At 44.1% G+C, this 23,819-nt stretch overlaps 1 protein-coding gene across 1 annotated transcript in view; it reads left to right on the plus strand.

Annotated features, from left to right (window-relative positions):
• HSD17B2 (hydroxysteroid 17-beta dehydrogenase 2) overlaps positions 1-23,819 on the plus strand; it is a 62,004-nt gene that overhangs the window by 25,390 nt on the left and 12,795 nt on the right. The window contains exons 2-3 of the mRNA XM_030863237.2: positions 11,015-11,227; positions 16,704-16,889. Of these exons, the coding sequence (XP_030719097.1) occupies positions 11,015-11,227; positions 16,704-16,889 (399 nt within the window). The remainder of the gene's footprint in view (positions 1-11,014; positions 11,228-16,703; positions 16,890-23,819) is intronic.

Genomic DNA, 23,819 nt, shown 5'->3' on the forward strand with positions numbered 1-23,819 from the left:
AAAAATTCTCTAGAAGGAATCAATAGCAGAATAACTGAGGCAGAAAAATGAATGTGACCTGGAAGATAAAATAGTAGAAATAACTACCACAGAGCAGAATAAAGTAAAAAGAATGAAAAGAATTGAGGACAGTCTCAGAGACCTCTGGGATAACATTAAATGCACCAACATTCAAATTATAGGGGTCCCAGAAGAAGAAGAGAAAAAGAAAGCGATTGAGAAAACATTTGAAGAGATTATAGTTGAAAACTTCCCTAATATGGGAAAGGAAATAGTTAATCAAGTCCAAAAAGTGCAGAGAGCCCCATACCAGATAAATCCAAGGAGAAACACGCCAAGACACATATTAATCAAACTATCAAAAATTAAATACAAAGAAGAAATATTAAAAGCAGCAAGGGAAAAACAACAAATAACATACAAGGGAATCCCCATAAGGTTAACAGCTGATCTTTCAGCAGAAACTCTGTAAGACAGAAGGGACTGGCAGGACATATTCAAAGTGATGAAACGGAAAAACCTACAACAAAGATTACGCTACCCAGCAAAGATCTCATTCAGATTCTATGCAGAAATTAAAACCCTTACAGACAAGCTAAGAGAAGTCAGCACCATCAAACCCGCTTTACAACAAATGCTAAAGAACTTCTCTAGGCAGGAAACACAAGAGAAGGAAAAAACCTACAATAACAAACCCAAAACAATTAAGAAAATGGTAATATAGAAATATACATATCTATAATTACCTTAAATGTAAATGGATTAAATGCTCCAACCAAAAGACATAGACTGCCTGAATGGATACAAAAACAAGACCCATATATATACTGTCTACAAGAGACCCACTTCAGACCTAGGGACACATACAGACTGAAAGTGAGGGGATGGAAAAAGATATTCCGTGCAAATGGAAATCAAAAGAAAGCTGGAGTAGCAATTCTCATATCAGACAAAATAGACTTTAAAATAAAGACTATTACAAGAGACAAAGAAGGACACTACATAATGATCACGGGATCAATCCAGTAAGAAGATATAACAATTGTATATATTTATGCACCCAAAACAGGAGCACCTCAATACATAAGGCAAATGCTAATGTACATAAAAGGGGAAATTGACAGTAACACAATCATAGGAGGGGACTTTAACATCCCACTTTCACCAGTGGACAAATCATCCAAAATGAAAATAAATAAGGAGACACAAGCTTTAAATGATACATTAAACAAGATGGACTTAATTGATATTTATAGGACATTCCATCCAAAAACAACAGAATACACTTTCTTCTCAAGTGCTCATGGAACATTCTCCAGGATAGATCATATCTTGGGTCACAAATCAGCCTTGGTAAATTTAAGAAAATTGAAATCGTATCAAGTATCTTTTCCAACCACAACGCTATGAGACTACACATCAATTACAGGAAAAAATCTGTAAAAAATTCAAACACATGGAGGCTACACAATACACTACTTAATAACCAAGAGATCACTGACGAAATCACACAGGAAATCAAAAAATACCTAGAAACAAACGATAATGAAAACACAACTACCCAAAACTTATGGGATGCAGCAAAAGCAGTTCTAAGACAGAAGTTTATAGCAATACAATCCTACCTCAAGAAACATCTCAAATAAACAACTTAACCTTACAGCTAAAGCAATTAGAGAAAGAAGAACAAAAAACCCCACAAGTTAGGAGAAGGAAATAAATAATAAAGATCAGATCAGAAATAAATGAAAAAGAAATGAAGGAAACAATAGCAATGATCAATAAAACTAAAAGTGGTTCTTTGAGAAGATAAAATTGATAAACCATTAGCCAGACTCATCCAGGAAAAAAGGGAGAAGACTCAAATCAATAGAATTAGAAATGAAAATGGAGAAGTAACAACTGACACTGCAGAAATACAAAGGATCGTGAGAGATTACTACAAGCAACTCTATGCCAATAAAATGGATAATCTGGAAGAAATGGACAAATTCTTAGAAAAGCACAGCCTTCTGAGACTGAACCAGGAAGAAATAGAAAATATAAACAGACCAATCACAAGCACTGACATTGAGACTGTGATTAAAAATCTCCCAACAATCAAAAGCCCAGGACCAGATGGCTTCACAGACGAATTCTATCAAACATTTAGAGAAGAGCTGACACTTATCCTTCTCAAACTCTTCCAAAATATAGCAGAGGGAGGAACACTCCCCAACTCATTCTATGAGGCCACCAACACCCTGATACCAAAACCAGACAAAGATGTCACAGAGAAAGAAAACTACAGGCTAATATCACTGATGAACATAGATGCAAAAATCCTCAACAAAATACTAGCAAACAGAATTCAACAGCACATTAAAAGGATCATACATTATGATCAAGTGGGGTTTATCCCAGGAATGCAGGGATTCTTCAATATACACAAATCAATTGACGTGATACACCATATTAACAAATTGAAGGAGAAAAACCATATTATCATCTCAATAGATGCAGAAAAAGCTTTTGACAAAATTCAACACCCATTTATAATAAAAACCCTCCAGAAAGTGGGCAGAGAGGGAACTTACCTCAACATAATAAAGGCCATATATGACAAACCCACAGCAAACATCATTCTCAATGGTGAAAAACTGAAACCATTTCCACTAAGATCAGGAAGAAGACAAGGTTGCCCACTCTCACCACTATTATTCAACATAGCTTTGGAAGTTTTACCCACAGCAATCAGGGAAGAAAAAGAAATAAAAGGAATCCAAATCGGAAAAGAAGAAGTAAAGCTGTCACTGTTTGCAGATGACATGATACTAGACATAGAGAATCCTAAAGATGCCACCAGAAAACTACTAGAGCTAATCAATGAATTTGGTAAAGTTGCAGGATACAAAATTAATGCACAGAAATCTCTGGCATTCCTATACACTAATGATGAAAAATCTGAAAGAGAAATTAAGGAAACACTCCCATTTATCACTGCAACACAAAGAATAAAATACCTAGGAATAAACCTACCTAAGAAGACAAAAGACCTGTATGCAGAAAACTATAAGACACTGATGAAAGAAATTAAAGATGATACAAACAGATGGGGACATATACCATGTTCTTGGATTGGAAGAATCAACATTGTGAAAATGACTGTACTACCCAAAGCAATCTACAGATGCAATGCACTCCCTATCAAACTACCAATGGTATTTTTCACAGAACTAGAACAAAAAAATTGCACAGTTTGTATGGAAACACAAAAGGTGTCAGTAGTACAACTGTCAAGTATTTTCTCTTCCTGGATTAGGAGCTGAGCCTTGCATGGCTCTCAGGGAAGTCTTAAGTGCACTAGAGTTTTATTCTATTTATCTACCATTTAATTATACCTCAATCTATTTTATAGGGAACAGGCTGTGTCAACATGAGGGTGGCAATCTGATGGATTGCTTAAATCTTAAACAAGGAAGGGAAAAGTCCTTTCCTCCTTAGTTTTCCACAGGTTTCCAGATAAACAGGGCTAGCCCCAGATGACCTTTGTTAAGTGGGACAAAGAATTGCCTGTGTGCTGGGCTGCGGGCAGGGGGGTGGGTGGTGGGGTGGGTGGTGGCGAGTCCCAGTGGTGAGGATGTTGCCCATAGAAATGCGCATGCGCATTAGGAAGTGGTGAGTCCTGATCTGAGAGCATGACCCGTGGGAAGGGGCAGCTTTGGTATCCTCAGCTTGAGCTCCTGAGTTCATTGTGGGAACGCAGGCCCGGAGTTGGCCCGTCTCCTGGTTAATCAAGAGAAACCATCGATCTGGCTTTTCAGGTGAAATAGCTGGACTCTAAGTGTTTACTTAAATTTTTTACGAAACACAGTGTGTGGGCCAAGCAAAACACATACTCAGACGGTGTCCTCTTATTTGGTATCGATACATAGCAGGTCCTCAATTTGTGTTTGTCTATTCCACTGACAGAACTGAAATTCCACTATGAGAATGGGCCTTGATACCTCTGAAGACGCTCATCCACTGAGAAGCTCTGCTTTAAGCTGCTGTTGTTCAAAGATATTGACAAAGGGGAGACTTGGAGGAGCTTTAGGGACAGGGTCTGGGAGAGACGGGACCACTGGCAGAAAGCAGAGGGTAGTCCTTGGCCAATTCATCACTGTGGTTAGAATAGCTGTGATGACCTTCTGAGATAAGAACTGAACTGAAAATCCTTTTGGTTCCAGGAACTAGAAGTAGCCAATGAAAGGAGTAGCATGGATTAAAAATTTTAAAAATACCCAGTTGCCATTTATTTAACTAACACCTGGATGGTAACTGCCATGTGCCAGGCTGTGGTCCAATTACTTTAGTATATATAATCATTTAATCCTTCTAACAATCTTATGAGGCAGGTCCTAGTATCACCTCACTTTATAGATGAGGAAACTGAGGCACAGAGAGGTTAACTGGCCAAGGTCACACAGCTGGTAAGTAGCAGAATGAGGATTTGAACCCAGGTATCCTGGCTCAAGAATCCAGGCTCTCATCATTTCTGTCTCTACTGCATTTTGACGGGGAGAATTTTATCCAATAGTGAAAAATGATGATTTATGGTTTCGTAGACTATGTAGAAATAGCGAAAACTGGTTTATGTAATATTAATTTAAAAATTAGTTGTCAAATCATATGTGTGCTATAACTGTAATTGTTAAAGAACACTGTATAGGAAAAAAAGACTAGAAGAAAAAGTACGAAAGTTATGAAAGTTATGTTAGATTGGTGAGGTGATGGATGGTTTCTTCTTCTTTTGTTTATCTTTTTGTTCTTAAAGTTTTATTACTTATATGATGTTTTACTAATGTCTAGAAATTGTTTACAGGCTTGCAAATTCTTCCCCCTTCATCTCTCTTTCTGAATGCAGCTTCCAAGGGATCAGCTTGTGTCCAAGAGCACATGCAGTCTGTCTTTACAGGGTGGGTGTGTTTCATTCAAGGGACCTAGCCCTGAAGAACTTCGGAAGTTGAATTATTCACATCTTGCCTAATTTAAGACTTGACCCAACAAATGATGGGATGTGTTTCTGTTCAACAGCTAATCTGGCGCCCCCATGTGGTAATAGCGTAAATCCACTTACAATTAGCCCACCAGCTCTGAAACTATACAATTCTTATTCTTCTGAATTAAAGTGATTCACGTCTTCGTTTTTCACACAAATTGACTTTATTAATATTTTAGAATAAATCACTATTTCACATTCACTCCTATTTTGCAAAAATGGGACTCTAGTACTCGTTGCTTGCTCCAAGCTGATGGATTTCCAGGCCACTAGAGATAGAATGATCTCAAAGGGCATAGCTTAAAACCACCCCCAGCATTTTCCCCACCCTCTCTTGGGGTAGACATCCAACTCAATATGTTTTCTGGGACTTATTTTTGAGTCAGGAGCCCTAGTGCCATAGGACTCTCTCTCTCTGCATTTTTAAGGCATTAAGGCCAACGTCCTTTTTCTTTTTCTTTTAACAATTATTTATTTTGGCTGCACCGGGTCTTAGTTGCAGCACGCAGGATCTTTGTTGTGGCATGCGGGATCTATAGTTGCGGCATGCAGGCTTCTTAGCTGCAGCATGTGGACTCTTAGTTGTGGCATGCGTGTGGGATCTAGTTCCCTGACCAGGGATCAAACTCGGGCCCCCTACATTGGGAGCGCAGAGTCTTACCCACTGGACCACCAGGGAAGTCCCAAGGCCAACGCCCTCTTAAATGCCCATTTAGCCAACTCATGCTTTTTTTTGATCACCTACTATATGCTAAGCCCTGTGCTCTGGAAGCTTTGATATTTTATACTCCAGATGTTTATATGCCAAACCCTGCCTGGGTTCCAACCTACCTCTGCCACGTGCAGCTGAATGACTTAACCCTTCTGTGTTTCAGTTTCCTCCTCTGTAAAGCGATGATAGTAAAATGACTTATCTCCCAGGGTGGTTGGAGTTAATATGTGTGAGGCTGGCATTAGAGTCATACTAGGTATGATACTTTTCAGAGGTTACTATTGGGTAAATTATGAAACACTTTGCCTTTTCACAAAGGCCCCCACCTTGTCTTTGGGTTTCTGGAGTGCACAAGGGCTACTCTATCTAGACAGGGAGCGGCTCCCCAGCCACATACTTTCCCAAGGCCCTCTTAACCCTGCACAGCCCTAAGAAAACCAGGGCTAGCATAGCCTGATCTCTAACAGGAGATCAGAAGTGATGTCTGGGTTAGAGCCACGCTACTGATAACAAGTCACATATGACAGGCGGGGCCTTGTGCAGAACATCCTCTGTCTTATTGACTTCCAAGGTCAGCCTAGGAGGGAGGTACTGGTATAACCCCACTTTCCAGATAAGGAAGTGGAGGATCCACATGACTATATGTAACATTTCCCAAGGCTCAGACATGGGAGAGGCAGAATCAAGCAGTCTGAGTCTTAACCAAGATGTTTAGCTGACTGTCAGTAGAGGCAAACTCCCCATCTAGCAATATCATGAATGTAAAGGCCTGTCAGTCAAGAAGGATGTCATGTGCCTAGTATTATTTTAAAAAAAAATCTATTATAGTAATTACAGGGACTGTTAAGCACATCACAAATATCAACTGGTGTAGGCACCATTATCAAGCCTATTTTACAGATGAGGAAGCTGAGGCACAGAGAGGTTAAATAACCTGACCAGGGTTGCACAGGTAGGGATGGTGCGGCCAGGCTCAAAACCAGGCCTCTATGCTACCTTTTCTCACTGGTAAGGACAAACAGGTGGCCTCCCGTGAACTTTGGCTTTCTTCATTCACTGTCAAATAAAAAAAACAAATCCAGATTTTGTATGGAAAGACTTTATTATACAGGATTACTATGGGGCCAGGGGCAGGACTGTTGCAGTGAAGGGAACACTTTGACCACAGGTCTGCAAGTATCTCAAGGGTTAGACAAAAAAGTTTTGCTTTCATGGGGAGGGTGAACAAGTCTGAAAAGAACCAGGTGAGGGGAATGGGGATAGGCCAGGAGTGATCAGACGGCAGAGGAGGGACCATCTTCTCTGAGGCCAGCCTGTTCTCAGGAGGGGCTATCTGCTGCCTCAGGCTGATGGTGGGCCAGGACCTGGGGGAAGGAAAGAATCTATACCACATTTTGGTTAACAAGCATTTTGTTCCAGTGACTCTCTGGGGACAAACAGTTTAGCTTGTCATTTATGAAGCAAAGGGTTGGAATTTGGAGGGCCTGGGTCTGGCCTTGTCATTGGTAAACAAGGAGGGCATCCCTGAATCCTCTCTGATTCACGTGGAGAAGGTGACTCCTTTGCAGGAAACTATTTCCCAGAACGCAAAGAGTGGAAGTAGTTTTTTGGTTTTTTTTGCGGTACGCGGGCCTCTCACTGCTGCGGCCCCTCCTGCCGTGGATCACAGGCTCCAGACGCGCAGGCTCAGCGGCCATGGCTCACGAGCCCAGCTGCTCCGCGGCATGTGGGATCTTCCCGGACCGGGCACGAACCCGAGCCCCCTGCATCGGTAGGCGGACTCTCAACCACTGCGCCACCAGGGAAGCCCTGGAAGTGTTTTTTAACTTTTGCTGTTTTCCAGGACCACAGGGCTCAGTAAAGTTCAATATGTCATCTCTCATTTTGTGGCTAGCATCTCCCGTAGGCCAGGCTCTTTCTAGGAACTTTCCGAAGAGAGTTAGATCCTGGATTCATGAAGCTGCCTAAGCTGGTCTAAGGCATTACCTTGGAAACTGTCTTTGGATCATTCTCTACTCAGAGAAAATGGGGTCAGGATCAAAGTGTCTCCTCCTTCTTTAACTTAGCATAATGTTTTCAAGATTCATCCTTGTTGTAGTGTGTATCAAAACTCCATTCCCTTCTATTGCTGAATAATATTCCATTGTATGGCTAGACCACGTTTTGTTTATCCACTCGGCCACTGATAGATGACCCTTTCTCACCTTCCTTGGTAGGCACCCTGGCTGAGTTTATTTGCTGCGTGGAGGTGAAGGTCACAGCCTGCATCTCTGCACCACAGGATGATTCTCTCTGCGCAGAGGCAACATGCTGGCATCCTGATATGACACAAACCTTTCAGGGGAACTGGGAGCTTTAAAACCCATGGCCCCAGTATGCCCAGCCACACCACCCAGGAGGCAGAAGCACAGGGTGTGGTGCGGCGCAAATGGGAGGGGCCTTCTGTGAACACCTGCTCTCACCCAGCAGAGTGTGTTTCATCTGGCTCCAGGGTCACGCTTCACTCCAGTCTGGTTCTGAGTTAGTTATTTCCAGGTTAATTTCTATCCTTCCTTGCTGGGCCACAAGAGGCTCATTCAGAGGCTGGCTTCCCCAGACCTTCCTTCTCTGCTTTCACAGATAAAGGAGAAGGTGGTTCAGGATGACAAAGAGTCAGGCACTGGGATTCAGGTCCATCCCTTCTATCTCTGTGACCTTGGCCTCTCTCATTTTCACTTTCCCCATCTGTAAAATGGGAATGATAATCTCTACTGGAGACGCGGGGAGAATAATTTTACAAGACAGATTTGACCACCAGTGACATTTGGTGGTTTCCAGGGAGAGGCCACATGCATTGCAGCCACCACCTGGTGAACTCGCCACTGTCAAAGATCTGGCTTCAGATCTTTATTTTTTTTTCCTCTAAAATACTTAGCTTTATTAGAGAAATGGTACTAAAAATAACAAAGATTCAAACAACATTTGCTCTATTCTACTTACATATCATAAATAAGAAGCTTTGATGCAAGACACACACTCCTTCGCAATCTTTCCACGCAGACCCTGAAGCTGGATTTGTCCAGCGGCCGGTCCATTTCTACAGGGCAAACCTACATTTGCAGGGCTCGCAAAATTGTTATACGCATGTAGTATTATATTTTAAAACCAGAATTCTAATGTGCTAATTTACAGCACAGCAGAGATCTATCACGTGGCCCAGACGCTTAGGTCTGCCTCAGTTGGTATGGTCTCCATCTCTGACCAGGACCAGGCAGGAAACCATGCACACACAGGTAGATGTGGACATACAAGAAACAAAGTAAAGTGCAATCAACTATGGTAACCAGACGCCTTCATCTTGTGTTCGGAGGGGCAGGAGTGCCCACATCTTCTGTCTGAGGGGCAGAAGCGCCCGCACCTCTTCCTAAGGCTGCACCCTCTTGGGCAGTGTTTGCAGACACCACCTACAATGGCCTCTTGGTAATACCTTTTCCTATACTTACAGGGCCCATCTTCATTCTAATTGGCATGACCTTTAAAAGAAGAGAAATTACACAGGAAAAATCAGTACTCTCTTGCAGCAAAAATGGAAAACATTGTAAAACAAAGCTCTGTCCATTCTGCCTCTCCTCCTAGAGGCAACTACTATTACCATCTTGGTGTCTCTCCTTCCAAATCTTTCCTTTTATATTTGCATGCATGGGTAGGTAGAGAATTAGTTTCTTCCACCCGTTTTGGGTCATAAATTGGATTCTTTATAATAATTGCTGTACTATAACATTTTATTTCACTTAACGAAGTATCTTGGAGCAGTATCTATTCCAGTTTATATAGTTCTACCCTATCTTTTAAAATCACTGTGTCATATTCCATCATGGGTACCATAATTTATGCAACCATTCTCCAATTCATGGATGTTAAGGTTAATTCCTTCTTTTGCTATTATATACAGTCCTGTAAAGAACATCCTTTGTCTCTGAATATATGTGAGTTTTTCCTCTAGGATAGATACTGAGACTTTTTGGGTCTCAGCATCTAAAATGGTCATAGATTTCACCCCTTCACATTTATCAGCAATATCTGTGAATGCCTGTTTCTCTGTCCTTTTGCCTTTTGATGGTGATTATCTTCTCTTTGGAGACAGTAACACTTCTGGTCAGATTCCAGGCAGGTCTTGTTAGCTTCGAAGTCAGACATCTTTTCTGATCACTGACATACTGAACCTTGAGTTGACTGTCAGCATGCTGATTTCCTGAATTTTCTGATTCTTAGGGGGATGCCTGACTGTAGCCCCCAACTGCTGACAAGACAGATTCCCTCAAGGTTTACAGGAAAGACTGCCTGACACAGCCGATGTGAAGATGATCTCTCGTCTTTAGAGCTGTAGAAACATATTAATTGTTACACGTTTATTCTAGTATGGCTCAAAGGGTAATTTTATGTCCATGTTGTCTTCATCTTCGGAATTTCAGGTATCTACATTTGTACTTGTGGGTGTGAAACAATTTCTCTAGGGTCCGTAATATCCTCCAGAGTGGGTTGGGTAAACTCCCATCTCAAATTCTGGTAGGCTTGACATGTATTTTACATATGATCTTATCCTCTGGTTTCACAAAGCAGTGCACTTAGGGATTTCTATCTGGTTTCTGTTGCAGGTGTCTTCCTAGGATTGATGTCTATTCAGTGGTTTGGGAGAAGGCCATGGCTAGGGAAAAAGTTCCGAAGAGGTGAGAAGGGCAGGTGGCTATGAGCCTTCATCTTTCATAATCCAGAAGGAGTTGGCCCCTGTGGGCAGCCTCTGCTATTGTCCTGGGTCCACTATGAAGCAGGACACGACACTTTGCTACATCTTTAAAATGAAGAAACCAACTCCAAAGTACTAGTTTGTAATGAATGTTTTACCGAAGATTTTATGCAGTGATGGAGGTTATTACATAAAATACTACATGCGGAGATTAATAAAAAAGCTTCCATTAGATGTCTTAGTTTTCCCTCCTACCTTCTTTGGCCACCAGCCACTCCTGGGCCCCTCCCCCCCATCAGCATTTCTCCTCCCACTTATGCCCCCACCTCAAATTCTACCTCACCTCCCTTTCTTTTTCATACAGAGAACTTTGTCTCTTGTGGCTTCTCTGCCCATTTTCTCACTTAGCAAAAATAAATAAATAAATAAAACTTCCTCAAGACCTACTCTCTCCAGAGAACATGGACCATCATAAATAGCATGCAGTGATTTTTTTCTTCAATGATTTTTCCTGCCATTGTGGTTTGAGCCCACTTTGTATTGCCTTGACCCCTTGCAGGTGGCGATTCTGGGATTGGCCATGCTTTGTCCAAGTATCTGGACGAGTTGGGCTTCACGGTATTTGCTGGAGTTCTGGATGAAAAGGGATCTGGAGCAGAGGAATTACGAAGAACCTGCTCCAAGCGTCTCTCCGTGCTCCAGCTGGACATTACCGACCCGCAACAGATAAAAGATGCCCACAGCAAAGTGAAGGAAAAGCTGCAGAACAGAGGTACTGCCTTCAGCCACCCGCGCCCTCGAGTGCCCTCCACCCTCCTTGCAGACGCCCAACACTGGTTCCAGCCTCTGATTACCATTGTGCTCTAGTCTGTTCTGGCACCTGGAGGCCCCTGTACTGAGCACCTGCCACACGCTGGCACCTTTTGCAGACATGAAGACATTAGGAATGAGTCAGGTGTGGTCCGTCCTCAGAACTTACAGAATTCTCCATCCCATTCCCTCCAGCATCTGCTTGGTCACTCTCCCATTAATTACTGCCCCTCCACATTTCTTTCCTCTCACCGATATTAACTTGTATTAGACTTAAGAAAATAGCTGCATAATCACTGCCTTCCCTTAGCCACTGCCTTTCTCTTCCTCTTCCTTTGCAGCCAAGCTCCTTGGAACCCTGCCACCCTGTTTCCACTTCTCACCGTGCCTCCCTAAGTGGTCTGGCCAAGCGAATCAGTGTTATCCTAAACACCAAGCTCTTAATTTCTCTGCTGTGTTTCAGTGTGTTGATTATCCTCCCCTGCTTGGGCTTTGGGGTCTCCAGCCCCCTCTTGCCCTCCTAGTTCTCTGCTCATTCTTTCTGCTTCTCCTGTATGAACCTCCTCCTCCGCCCCTCCCCCCATTCCCCTAAATGTGAATGTTACTGAGGGCTCCATCCCCAAACTTCCCACTCCATGTTTCCCGGGCTGTACTGTTCTCTCCTTATACCAGGAATTCTCACCTGGGAAGTGTTTTAAAATACCTGTGCTTGGGCCCAGGATGGGCTATGTAACTTGGGGGGGGGGGCAGGGCAAAATGCAAATTATGTGGCGCTCCTTGTTTACAAAATGTTTAAGATGTTTAGGTGGTGCCGGCAGAAAATGAACCAAACATGAGGCCTTTCTGAAACACAGGTCACACACCCGTGATACCCACGCAACCCGGGACCTTCCCCCAACAGATTAAATCAGTACCTACAGACAATAACTCAGCTAATACTTCCACAGTGAGGCCAGTACTGTTGCCCTCCTTTTGCTGAGAATGTCCACTGTAAAGAAGATCCCATTTGGGGGTACCAGGCATCAATACATTTGAAAGCTCCCCAGGTGATGCTAATATTCTGCCAGAGTTGAGAAACACTGCGATTTAATACGATAACTTCTGAATGTGTGTTACCAACCTAGCTCTCCTCTAAACGTCAGGACCTATAGGCATATAAAATTGGTTAGCAGACATCCCACCTCAATTTGTCAAAAACTGACCTCATTATCTTTTTCTCTGCTGCCGGTCTGCAAATCAGTTTACCCTCCTGCATCCAACGACTCAGACACTGGCTCAAACGCCAGCACTGCCACCTAATCTGTCATTCAAGTCAGCAACCTGGGGAGTCACTTAGACCTGCCGCTTACCCTCGATTTCTGCATCCTATTGGTCCGGAGTCCTGTCAATTCTACGTCCTAGATCTTTGTCATCCCGCCCCTTCCTATCATCCCCAGGGAGCTGTGCCTTAACTGGGGCCCTCATCTCCCGCCTGAGCTCCCACAATGGCCTCCTTGCAACAAGGCTTTCCTTCCCCATTGCTTTCCAAATGGAAAGTGGTCTTTACAATGTGCACATCTTATAGTGTCATCCATTTCCTGAAAACCTTTTTTTTTTTTTTTTTTTTTTGCGGTACGCAGGCCTCTCACTGTTGTGGCCTCTCCCGTTGCGGAGCACAGGCTCCGGAAGCGCAGGCTCAGCGGCCACGGCCCATGGGCCCAGCCGCTCCACGGCACGCAGGACTCCCCTGTACCGGGGCACAAACCCACGAACCCCGCATCAGCAGGCGGACTCCCAACCACTGCGCCACCAGGGAAGCCCATCCTGAAAACCTTTTGATAATCAGAGCCTCCATGTCTTGCGTTCCTCCCAGGAGCAAGGCCTATGCTTTGCCTCATTGAATGGTTCTATGGTTCTCCATCCACCACCAAACACCTTAACAAGGATTCGAAGGCCCTTCAGGAAAATGGCCTTTGCCAAACCCTTAATCTGCAATACCTGCTGGTCCACTCAGTAAATTCTGGAATGGTTTCCAGAACAGAATGTACTAGTTTACATCTTTGCATGTCCAGCTTCCTCTTACCCAAATTCCCCTCTTGCCTCACTGCATTCCTCTAGACTCTTGCTTCTGTCCAGCTGCAGACTCTACTCTCAAAGGAGACCTAGCTCAAACATCTCTTGCATGACCCTCCTCGTAATCCAGGTAACATCATTCACTTCCTGTTCTGGACCTTCACCTGATATCCGTTGCACACACTGGTCTTACCAATTATACAAATCTGTCCATCTCTCATTCCTCACCACAAGGTTCCTTGAGAACCAGAACCATGTCTCCAACAGGATCCTTTCAGACGCAAGTGACACAACCCAATTCAAAATTGCTAAAGCATAAAGGGAATGTATTTTGCTTATATAACTAAAAAGGCCCGTTGATTTCAGGCATGTCTGGATCCAGGCACTTAAGCAATGTCATCAGCACCCAGTCTCCGTTTCTTAGCTCTGCTTTCTCCTGTTTATGCCTTCACTTGGGGGTTTTCTGTGGAGGCCTCAAGCACTTCCTGCTTACATCCTCTTTACAGCTGACCTTCCCAGCAAAAAGAGAGTAATATTATCTGCTTCATTTGGTAGTTGAAGGAGTAGTTATTAGATACGGAGCACTTACAAGAGTCCCTGACATGAGGCAAGCAGTCAGTAAGAACTCCTATTTTCCATTCATTCAACATTAAGCACAGCCCCTGGCATATAGTAAGTGCTCAATATATATCTGAGAAATGAGATGTATATCACTCAAGATACAGAACTGTTCCATCACCACCAGGCTTTCTCATGCTACCTTTTTAGAGCCCTATTCTCATCCTTAACCTGTTCTCTATCTCTTTAACTTTGTCATTTAAAGAATATTCTATAGATCTGCCACCTGTTTTTGTGTAGCCTGTGAGCTCAGGATGGTTTTTACATTTTTAAATGGTTAAAAGAAATCAGAAGATTTTTCTGACGCATGAAAATTATGTGGAATACAAATGTCAATGTCCATAAGTTTTACTGGAACACAGCCACTCCCATTCATTTACAGATTGTCTGTAATGGCAGAGTTGAGTGAGTAGGACGTGCAGTGCTAAAATATTTACTATCCACCATTTTATAGAAAATGTTTGCTGGCCCCTGTTTTAGGGCATTCTCAGGCTGCCACCTGCATGTGGACTGGTCAAAGGTGTGCATCAGGCTGAGTGAATTAAAACCATCACTTGGAGGTGGGAGTAGAGGCATCCTCTCCTCCCATCACCATCCTTGTAATAGCTGTTGAGCTCTTACTACGTGCCAGGCATCATCTCACTTAATGCTCCCAATCATTATTGCATGTAAATGTCAGACCACCAACTCAGGTGTGCAAGAAATGTAATTTTATTTTCTATAAGTCAGTGCAGTTTCTATTTTGAGCCATCTTTCTGCCACGTGGCGAAAACTGTTTCAGTCATTTTGAGCTTTATCCCATTTCCCCAGGGTAGCATCTTAAATTCCTGGGGATGGGACATTTCATCTTCAATGGTCAGTGCCTCATGCTGGACTCTGCTGAGATGTCCAGTACTCTGTCCAGTCCTCATGCAGGTTGGCTGCTACCTACCTCTTGGAAGCCATCAGAAAGGCACTGTTAGGGTTGGTGCCTCCTGCCATTTCTGGGCTTTTGCTAGCACTGAGGCTCGTTCTGCTCCTCTGCATAGCCCACTGGTTCTCGCACTTGGGTGTGCATCAGGATTACCTCGAGGGCACGTTATATCACAGTGCTGAGCTTCAACAACAATTTCTGATCATCAGTTTCTGATCCAGCTGGTCTGAGGTGGGGCTCCAGAATTTGCATTTCTAACAAGTTCCCAATTGATGCTGATGCTCCTGGTTTTGGACCACACCTTGAGAAACAGCTGGTCTAAACCATGCCGAGGCTCAGGGAACTCAGAGAATCTGCTTCAGGTCTATCTAGCTGAACATACCCTGGATGTTGCTCCTCTGTAAAGAGGACCCAGGGACTTCGCTGGTGGCGCAGTGGTTAAGAATCTGCCTGCCAATGCAGGGGACGCAGGTTCAAGCCCCAGTCCGGGAAGATCCCACATGCTGCGGAGCAACTAAGCCCGTGCGCCACAACTACTGAAGCCTGTGCACCTGGAGCCCGTGCTGCGCAAAAAGAGAAGCCACCGCAATGAGAAGCCCGCGCACCGCAACGAAGAGTAGCCCCCACTTGCCGCAACTACAGAAAGCTCGTGCACAGCAATGAAGACCCAAAGCAGCCAAAAATATATAAATTAATTTTTTTGAAAAGCCCAGAAATTAGAAAATAAAGAGGACCCAGGTCACTCACTTCTGCTCCAGATCCCCCTCCTCCAAAACATCTGCAGTTTTTGTATTACCTGTCTGCTACCGTTTAGGGCGATGATTCCAAAGCTTGGTTGTACATTGGAATCACCTAGGTAGGGACAATCCAGACCCCCAGGCTCAGCGGCCATGGCTCATGGACCCAGTCGCTCCACGGCACGTGGGATCTTCCCGGACCGGGGCACAAACCTGTGTCCCCTGCATCGGCAGTCAGACTCTCAACCACTGCGCCACCAGGGAAGCCCCTTGGTAGGGACTTTTAAAAACTACTAATGCCAAGGTGCCCTTTCTTCACCACCCCACAATTTCTGATCTAATTGGCTCGGGTGTGGCCTGGGCATTGGGGTTTTAAAAAGCTCCCCAGGTGATTTTAATGTGAAGTCAAAGATGAAAAATCACTAGTTGTGGACAGTGGTTCTCCAAGTGTGGTCCAGGCCTGCAGCATCAGCATCACGTGGGAACTTGTTAGAGATGCAGATTCTCAGGCCCTACCCCAGACATCCCCAGTCAGATTCTCTGGAGGTGGGGCCTGGCGACCTGTGTGTGAACAAGCCCTCTGGGTGATCCTGGTCAGTCAAGGGGATCAGGCTGGCTGGGGAAGGGCCTAGAGCTCAGGGACTCTGCAATCTTTTTAGCTCTTGGCAATTCTGCTCTAGTTTTCCCAGACTAAGGAATCTTTTCTAGTCGAAGGAAAAGGGAAGACAGGATCTTATACCATTGCACTGCATATAAGATATATCGTCTTATATCTGCATGTCCGAAAGGTATCATTCTGTCTCCACACACTCCTTTGAGGGAGAAACATGAGGTAGACTTTGATTAAATCTCCTCCTTGCTGTGTCATCCCTCCACAGGTATAACAAATATCTAGCTGCCGGATGTAGGAAAGGGCTTTGAGGCAAAAGAATATTCCTGCAAAAAATCATTGCTTAATATTTCACAAGTAATCAAGGAGACTACGGTTTGAGAGTTGAAGTGATCTGCCTAGATCCTAAATCTCAAAGGGGCCCTTTTGACTTCAGAGCTTGAAGGGTTAAAAATCTTCCCACTCTCCCATCTTGCCTGACCTCAGAGTTGTTCCCTTCTGTCCTCAGGACTGTGGGCTGTGGTCAACAATGCTGGGATCCTTGGCCTCCCAACTGACGGGGAGCTCATTCCCATGACCGAATACAAACGATGCATGGCCGTGAACTTCTTCGGGGCCGTGGAAGTCACAAAGGCATTTTTGCCTCTTCTTAGGAAATCCAAGGGGAGGCTGGTGAACATCAGCAGCATGGCAGGTGAGTTGACCTTTCCCCACAAGGTCGTGGGTGCTGGTCATGCAAGATGTGACCCTCAGTGCTCCCTGGGGGCTGAACGAGAAAGCAGGGCACTCTCACGCAGGGCTGGGTGAAGAATAGTCAAATCGTGTGTTTACCGTTGATCTGAGTACAATAAAACCTTTCTTTCCTTTCAAATCCTTGCATGTACTGATTCTTACCTACCTTCTAACTCATCTATTCATCACTGGGGATTTACGGCTCTCACACATCTTCGCAGTGTGACCGCTAATGCACAAGCTTCCTAGATTTGGAAAGGAAACCCTGCATACACTTCACGTCATCGTGACAGGGAACCTGTTTTCAACCCTCCCTGAATGCTGCACACTCTGTTGTTCCCTGTGAGATGAACAGCAAATGTCTTCACTCTGTTGGCACTGTCAGAGCCCTGTGTCTCAGTTGGCTGCCTGCTAGGGTTTTCCATAAGACAATTCCCATCGTTCTGCAATCTCAAGGCAGTTGGGGCAGGGTGTGACATTTGATAACTCATCTCTCTCCATTTCAGAGAACAGATAGTCAACAAGTCAAGGGTTTAACGATCTCCCTTCCATAAAAAACGCCCATGCATGTGATGTCTGATTGTTTCTTCTAGAACAGATATTTCCAAACTGGGGTTCCTCAGAGCCTTACTCAGCTTTGAGTGGTGTCCATGGGGTTGTCTTTTGGGCCACTGCACGGGTGAGAGGGAAGCCAAGAGGGTGGGCTCTGGACTCCAGGATCCTGCCTTCACATTGAGGAATACCACTCTTCACTGTTGGATCAGTTGGTACTGAGTGATATATATATATTTTTAAATAAAGGATCCAACTATTTGGTTGGTTGGTTTTGGTTTCTTTGTTGTTTTTTTTAAGGGAGTCATTTTTGTGTATTTTCTAGACAATCATTGTTGTCCCTCATATTTTCTTCCCTGGTTCTAACTTAGCAACTTCTTCTAACTTACTAGCTATGTGAGTGTGTCACTAGCGTTGCTGGTTGGCCTGAGGAAGGAAGGAAGGAAAGAAGGAAGGGAGGGATGGAGGGAGGGAGGGATGGAGGGAGGGAAGGAGGAAGGAAGGAAAGGGAAGGGAAGGAAAAGAGGGAGGGAGGAGGAGAAAGGATGGAGAGAGAGACGTCTAAGATGGTTAAGAGCAATGAGTACTGTATTTCAAATTTTATGAGAACCCCAAAATATTTCCAATTATTTTGCTACCTTGCTAAAGCAAACAAATCCTGAGAAAATACATTTGCAATATTTCACCCTTAACTTTCTTCTGAACTTAGCCTTTACAGTTTTGACCTCTGTAGAAACCTCACTTTTCTCAGTTCCCTGGTACAATCTGGTACATCTGGAAAAGTCTCACATGCTCCTTTGCCTCACTCATTCAACAAATATTTACTGAAAAGACTTATCATTGCCTTCTCCTTGACACAGTGACAAGGAAGTTTTTTCTCTTCCTCTCTTGGTTCTCAACTTTGAGCATAAGATTCGTTCATAAGATTTTACTTATGTATCACTGATATGCACACTACCTGCTATAGGCCCAGTGTCTGGCGTGAAGTAGAAGCTCAATTAATAAATGAAAAAATGCAAATGTGCAGATGAATGAATGGGCAAGTGACGAATTTATGCTACAGAGGATGCCCATTCATACACCTTCAACTTGACCTCTAAAACTTCTTCTAAGCCAAGACTTTGAATGGACTTGTCACATATTTCCACTGGAGGAAAATGTTTGAGCATTAAAATAAATCACACATCTCACTCCTATTCTCACCACTGGACATGCATAATCTTTTATACCCAGCCTTACTAGTTCCATTTCAGTATCTTACCATCGTCACCAAGTCAACATGTCTGAAGCTAAACTTTCTATCAGACCATTCAGAGCTTCCTCTCTTGACTTCTTTCTGTTCATCTCCTAGTCTTTTAGGTTTCAGAGCTTTGAGCCTTCTTGGATTTGTTTCTCCCTGTGCCTTTCTCTCCTTTTCTCCCACCCAGTCAGTCACCAAGATGTATGGAGTCTTCCTTCATCACATCCAGCTTTGAATCCTTATGTTTCAAGGAAACTCTAGAAATAGGTTCATTTGCAGGACTCAGAAACCACCCAGGGAATTTTATAAAGTTGTTAAAACAATAGCATGAAAGCAGAACAGAAAGGAAGCGTATGTACTCGACAGGGCAGGTGTTTGTAAGAGGACAGGAGCCAAAGATCTTAAATCATGCTTATAGTTTCCCTCATTGATGAGGGGCAGAGGAGTTCAGCAGAATCCCTAGCATTTTGCTGATGAGTGTTTTGCAAAACAATGGAAAAGATTTTTGAGCAAGGGGATAAGAAGCTAGACTGTAACACAAGAATCAGAAAAGTCATGGCATGTGTAAAAGACACTATATAACCAACCACCAATCCACAAAATTCACATCCAGTGTGATGCCTTGATGATGTGTCTCTTGGCGAAGCTAATGTAATAGTAATTTTGGAAAACGTACTTATTTGGGAGTTCACCCTGGTCTTTTTCTAATTTTGAAGATGGAGGTATGGAGAGAGAGGGAGACAGCCAGTAAGTGTTCTCCAAAAGGAGTTCATGGTTGCCCTGACCCACAGGTTGTCTTGAGTCTGGCACCTCGGCCACCCTCTGCACGACAAGAATTTCAATGGTGTAGATTTATCATGGAAGTTTGCATGAGCCAGGAGGAGCTGAGATGGAACTGATGACTCTGTTCAAGTTATCCACTGCTGCGTAGTAAATAACCCCAAAGCACGTGTCTCAGGATACTGTGAGTAGGCAACTGGTCTGGTAGAATAGTGGTTTCTCAAATACATGCATGACCTAAAACCTGGAACCTGGAATATGTGACCTTACTTGGCAAAAGGGACTTTGCAGGTATGACTGAGTTAAGGATCTGAAAGGCAGAGATGATCCTAGATTATCTAGGTGGGTCTGATGCGGTTACAAGAATCCTTGTAAGAGGGAGGCAGGAAGGTCAGACTCAAAGAGAGGTTGGAAGATGGAGGAAGGAGCCATGAGCTAAAGAATGCAGGTAACTTCCAGAAGCTGGAAAATTCAGGGGGGATAAACTGCCTAGGTTTTGATCCTGTCTTTACCACTGACAACGGAGTGACCTAGGACAAAGTCCTGAACTTCTGAGTTGCAGCTTCTGCATTTTCCGATGGGGATAATAATGATCGTTTCTTCTTAGGGCCATGGTGAGATGAGATGAAATGACACGGTTTTAAGCATCAGCCTTGCACCTGGCATGTGGTAGAGTTAGAGACCCAAAAGCCATCTGCCATGAAGAGGCTGGCTCTGTGTACACCTGTGGCTTTTTATCCTGCCAAGTGCTGGCATTGCCACCTGGGACTGTTCCATCCTGCTGCTGTCACACACTAGCTCCTGGGCAAATAAGCCCAACAGGTCACTACTTCCACATTTGACCACATCTTCTCTGGGAGGATTTTCCACCCCCCTGTAATCATGTTTATCATCCCTCCCACAGAAATAGAATAGCTCTTTAACCCAAATCCTGGCAAGGAAGTTTGATAAATATTTAACCAAGGATTGTAGGAAGTGGGAGATGACTCTTTGATTGATTGTACGAAGGGCACTTGAAAAACCTTTATGTTTGACAGGTCTAAAAGTCTTTTCTGGCCAGTTTTCCTCTTAAGAAATTGCAGAGTAAATACCCATGTTATGTCATAAGCTGTGATTGAACGAGAACAGCTGAAAGCAAACCTTATAAAACGACTAAGGCCTCAGGGATTTTGAGCCCGTTGTGCTTTGAATCGTGCTCCTGTATTACTAGCTGGGTGAACTGGGGCAAGTGGCCCCACTTGTCTCTGTCCATTTCATCTTCTGTCGTGATAGGGTGGCACAGCTCCTGAGTCTAAGGCAGCATTTCTCAACCTGAACATTATCGATATCTGGGGGAGACTAATTCTTTCTGTGGGGGGCTGTCTGATGCATTCCAGGATGTTTAGCAACATCTGTGTTCTTGACCCATTAGATGCAAGTAGCACCCAGTGCTGACCTTCAGGTATTACCACGTGTCCACTGGGGTGGGGGTGGGATGCAAAATCAGCCCCAGTTGAGAACTTCTGGTCTCAACTGTAGATCTAAATGCATTGTGGATTCTGAGTGTTGAGCACAGTTACTGGTACACAGAAAGTACCCTAGTAACAGGGACCTCTCTACTGAGAGACAGTAATGGTTGCCCATCACTTCGAGCTATTTAAAATGCATGAAAATTACTTGACACCAAAGTAAGTGGCCTCAGAGAGTCTTACAAGTCTACAGACTTTAGGTATCTGGCAGATTTCACAGTTCCAAACTTGAGCCTGGTCTTACTTAGTCCGGAGGAGTTGACAAGGGGATCATTCCTGGATTTTTTTTCTTGCCGAGTTGGCTGCCTTAAGGGAATCATCTGGCAAATCATTCAGCCAGTCTCAGCTGCTCAGTGACATGAGAGGAAGCCAAAGCTGAGATTTGTTTCCTTAAAACTCTCACGCTAGCCAGGGCTTAGCGTAGGGTAAGGGGGAGAGGGGAGAGCAAGATGGAGTGAACGTCTTCATGCTGAGTTGAATTCGATGCTTACACCCCTGAAGTCATTCAGTTCTAACATGTGCAGGGTGCAGATACTGATTCCTTTTTAGATCAAGCACACTCTAGCCCAGGATCATCCAACTGGTAAACAATGAAGTCAGTGCTGGTAACTGGGTCTATTTAACTCCAAATTCTGGGTTCCTCTCACTTTTCCAGATTACCAAGCAAGAACACACCAGGGAAACGGGGGGCGGCGGGGGAGGGCAAAAAAACAGACCCTAACGCTAGTACGTTTAAGCAATGATTAGGAAGTGTAAGCAATTTAGGGCTGCCTCCTACACCAGTGCTTCAAACATTAATGTGTATAGTGATCAGCTGGGGGTCTTGTTAAAATGCAGAATTTGACTGAGTTGGTCTGAGGGGGGCCCAAGACTCTGTATTTCTATAACTAGTTCCTAAGTGACTGCTACTGGTCCCTGGACAATTTTTTCAAACTTCAGATGCATTTGATACACCAGGAGGCTACATAATAACGACTGCAGGAAGTCAAAACTTCAATGAGATAATATTTCACACCCACGAGGATGGCTATAATCAAAAAACCAGAAAACAGCACTTGTTGGCAAGGGTCTGGAGAAACTGGAACTCTCCTGAGTTGCTGGTGGGAACGTAAAATGGTGCAACCTCTGTGGAAAACACTTGGCAGTTCCTCAATAAATTAAACGCAGAGTTACGACTCAGCAATTCTACTCCTAAGTGTATGCTCAAGAGAACAGAAAACAGGTGCTCCAACAAACGCTTGTACACAGGTATTCATAGCATTATTTATAACAGCCAGAGATGGAAACAACCCAAATGTCCATCAACTGATGAATTAATAAACAAAATGTGGTCTCTCCATACAATGGAATATTATTAATCCATAAAAAGGAATGAGGCACTGATACTCTGAAGGGTGAATCTTGAAAAGATTGTGCTAAGTGACAGAAGCCAGACACAAAAGGCCATATCTTGGGACAATCCTATTTATGTGAAATGTCCAAAACAGGCAAACCCATAGAGACAGAAAGCATTTTAGTGGTTGTCAGGGGCTGGGGTATGGGGGTTCCTTTCGGGGCAATGAAGATACAGAACTAGATAGTGCTATTGGTTGTACAACATTGTAAATGTACTAAAAGCCACTGAATTGTACACCTTAAAAGGGTTAAATGGTGAATTTTATGTTTTATGTATTTTACCACAATAAGAAAAAAATTCTGCCCCACCCCCAGAATTTCTGATTCAGGGGGTCTGGAGTGCGACCTGAGGGCTTGCACTTCTAACAGATTCCCAGCTGCTGCTTCTCAATCACACTTTGAACAAGGTCCCAGACATTGATCTTGATACCAAACAGTTGTCGAATCCCCAGAGATTGTCAAATTACAAGGAAACAACCAGATGCTATTAGTCTCCAATTTCTGCTAACCATGCCTAAAGTTTTTGGGTTTTCTTTTTTTGGCTGCACCACGCGGCATGTGGAACTTCCCCAACCAGGGATCAAACACAAGCCCCCTGAAGTGGAAGCGCGGAATCTTAACCACCTGACCACCAGGTGGTGGTTACTTTGTTTTCCTTTTTTTTTTTGGCCGCGCTGCATGGCTTATGGGATCTTAGTTCCCCGACCAGGTATTGAACCCGGGTCCTCGGCAGGGAAAGCTCAGAGTCCTAACCACTGGACCGCCAGGGAATTCCCGGGACTTTGTTACTTGAGTTGAGTCCAGTTGACCTTGGAGGAGGCAGAAACCAGCTGGGAGCCCTCATTACTTTCTCCTGAGACAAGGTCATGGGTGTTCTGGCTTGCGAAGGTATTAGAAAATGAGAAAGCTGCTGTGGGCATGGGACCCTGGTACTCCTATAAAAGTGTCCTGCACCTGGTTCCATATTGGAGACAGGAGTTACCTCAACACCAACAAGCAATGCTCAGATACCAGCAGGGTGTCCTACAATTCAACTCAATTCTGAAGCTCTCTACCTCTCTACCTGGAGATAGCATCAGATCCCACAGGTTAGGGCTCAGTCCTACAAGACTGCCCCCCAACCCCACTTTGGATGCCAGTGGCAAGCTCAGGTTATCACCTGTGCTTCTGACCGATTTGCTATAGATCAGAGGTACCAACTACCCCCCCCCCCTTGGGTTTGCTTAATTTGCTAGAGCAGCTCACAGAACTCAGGAAACCTGCTTACTCACTGGATTACTCACTGGTTTATTACAAAGGATATAAAGGATACAAATCAACAGCCAGATGAAGAGATACACAGGGCAAGGCACAGGGAAAAGGTGTGATGCTTCCACACTCTCTGAACTCACTACGCTCCCCAAATCTCCCTGCTCAC

The sequence above is a fragment of the Globicephala melas genome, chromosome 19, assembly GCF_963455315.2.
Source record: "Globicephala melas chromosome 19, mGloMel1.2, whole genome shotgun sequence".
Taxonomy (NCBI): Eukaryota; Metazoa; Chordata; class Mammalia; order Artiodactyla; family Delphinidae; genus Globicephala; species Globicephala melas.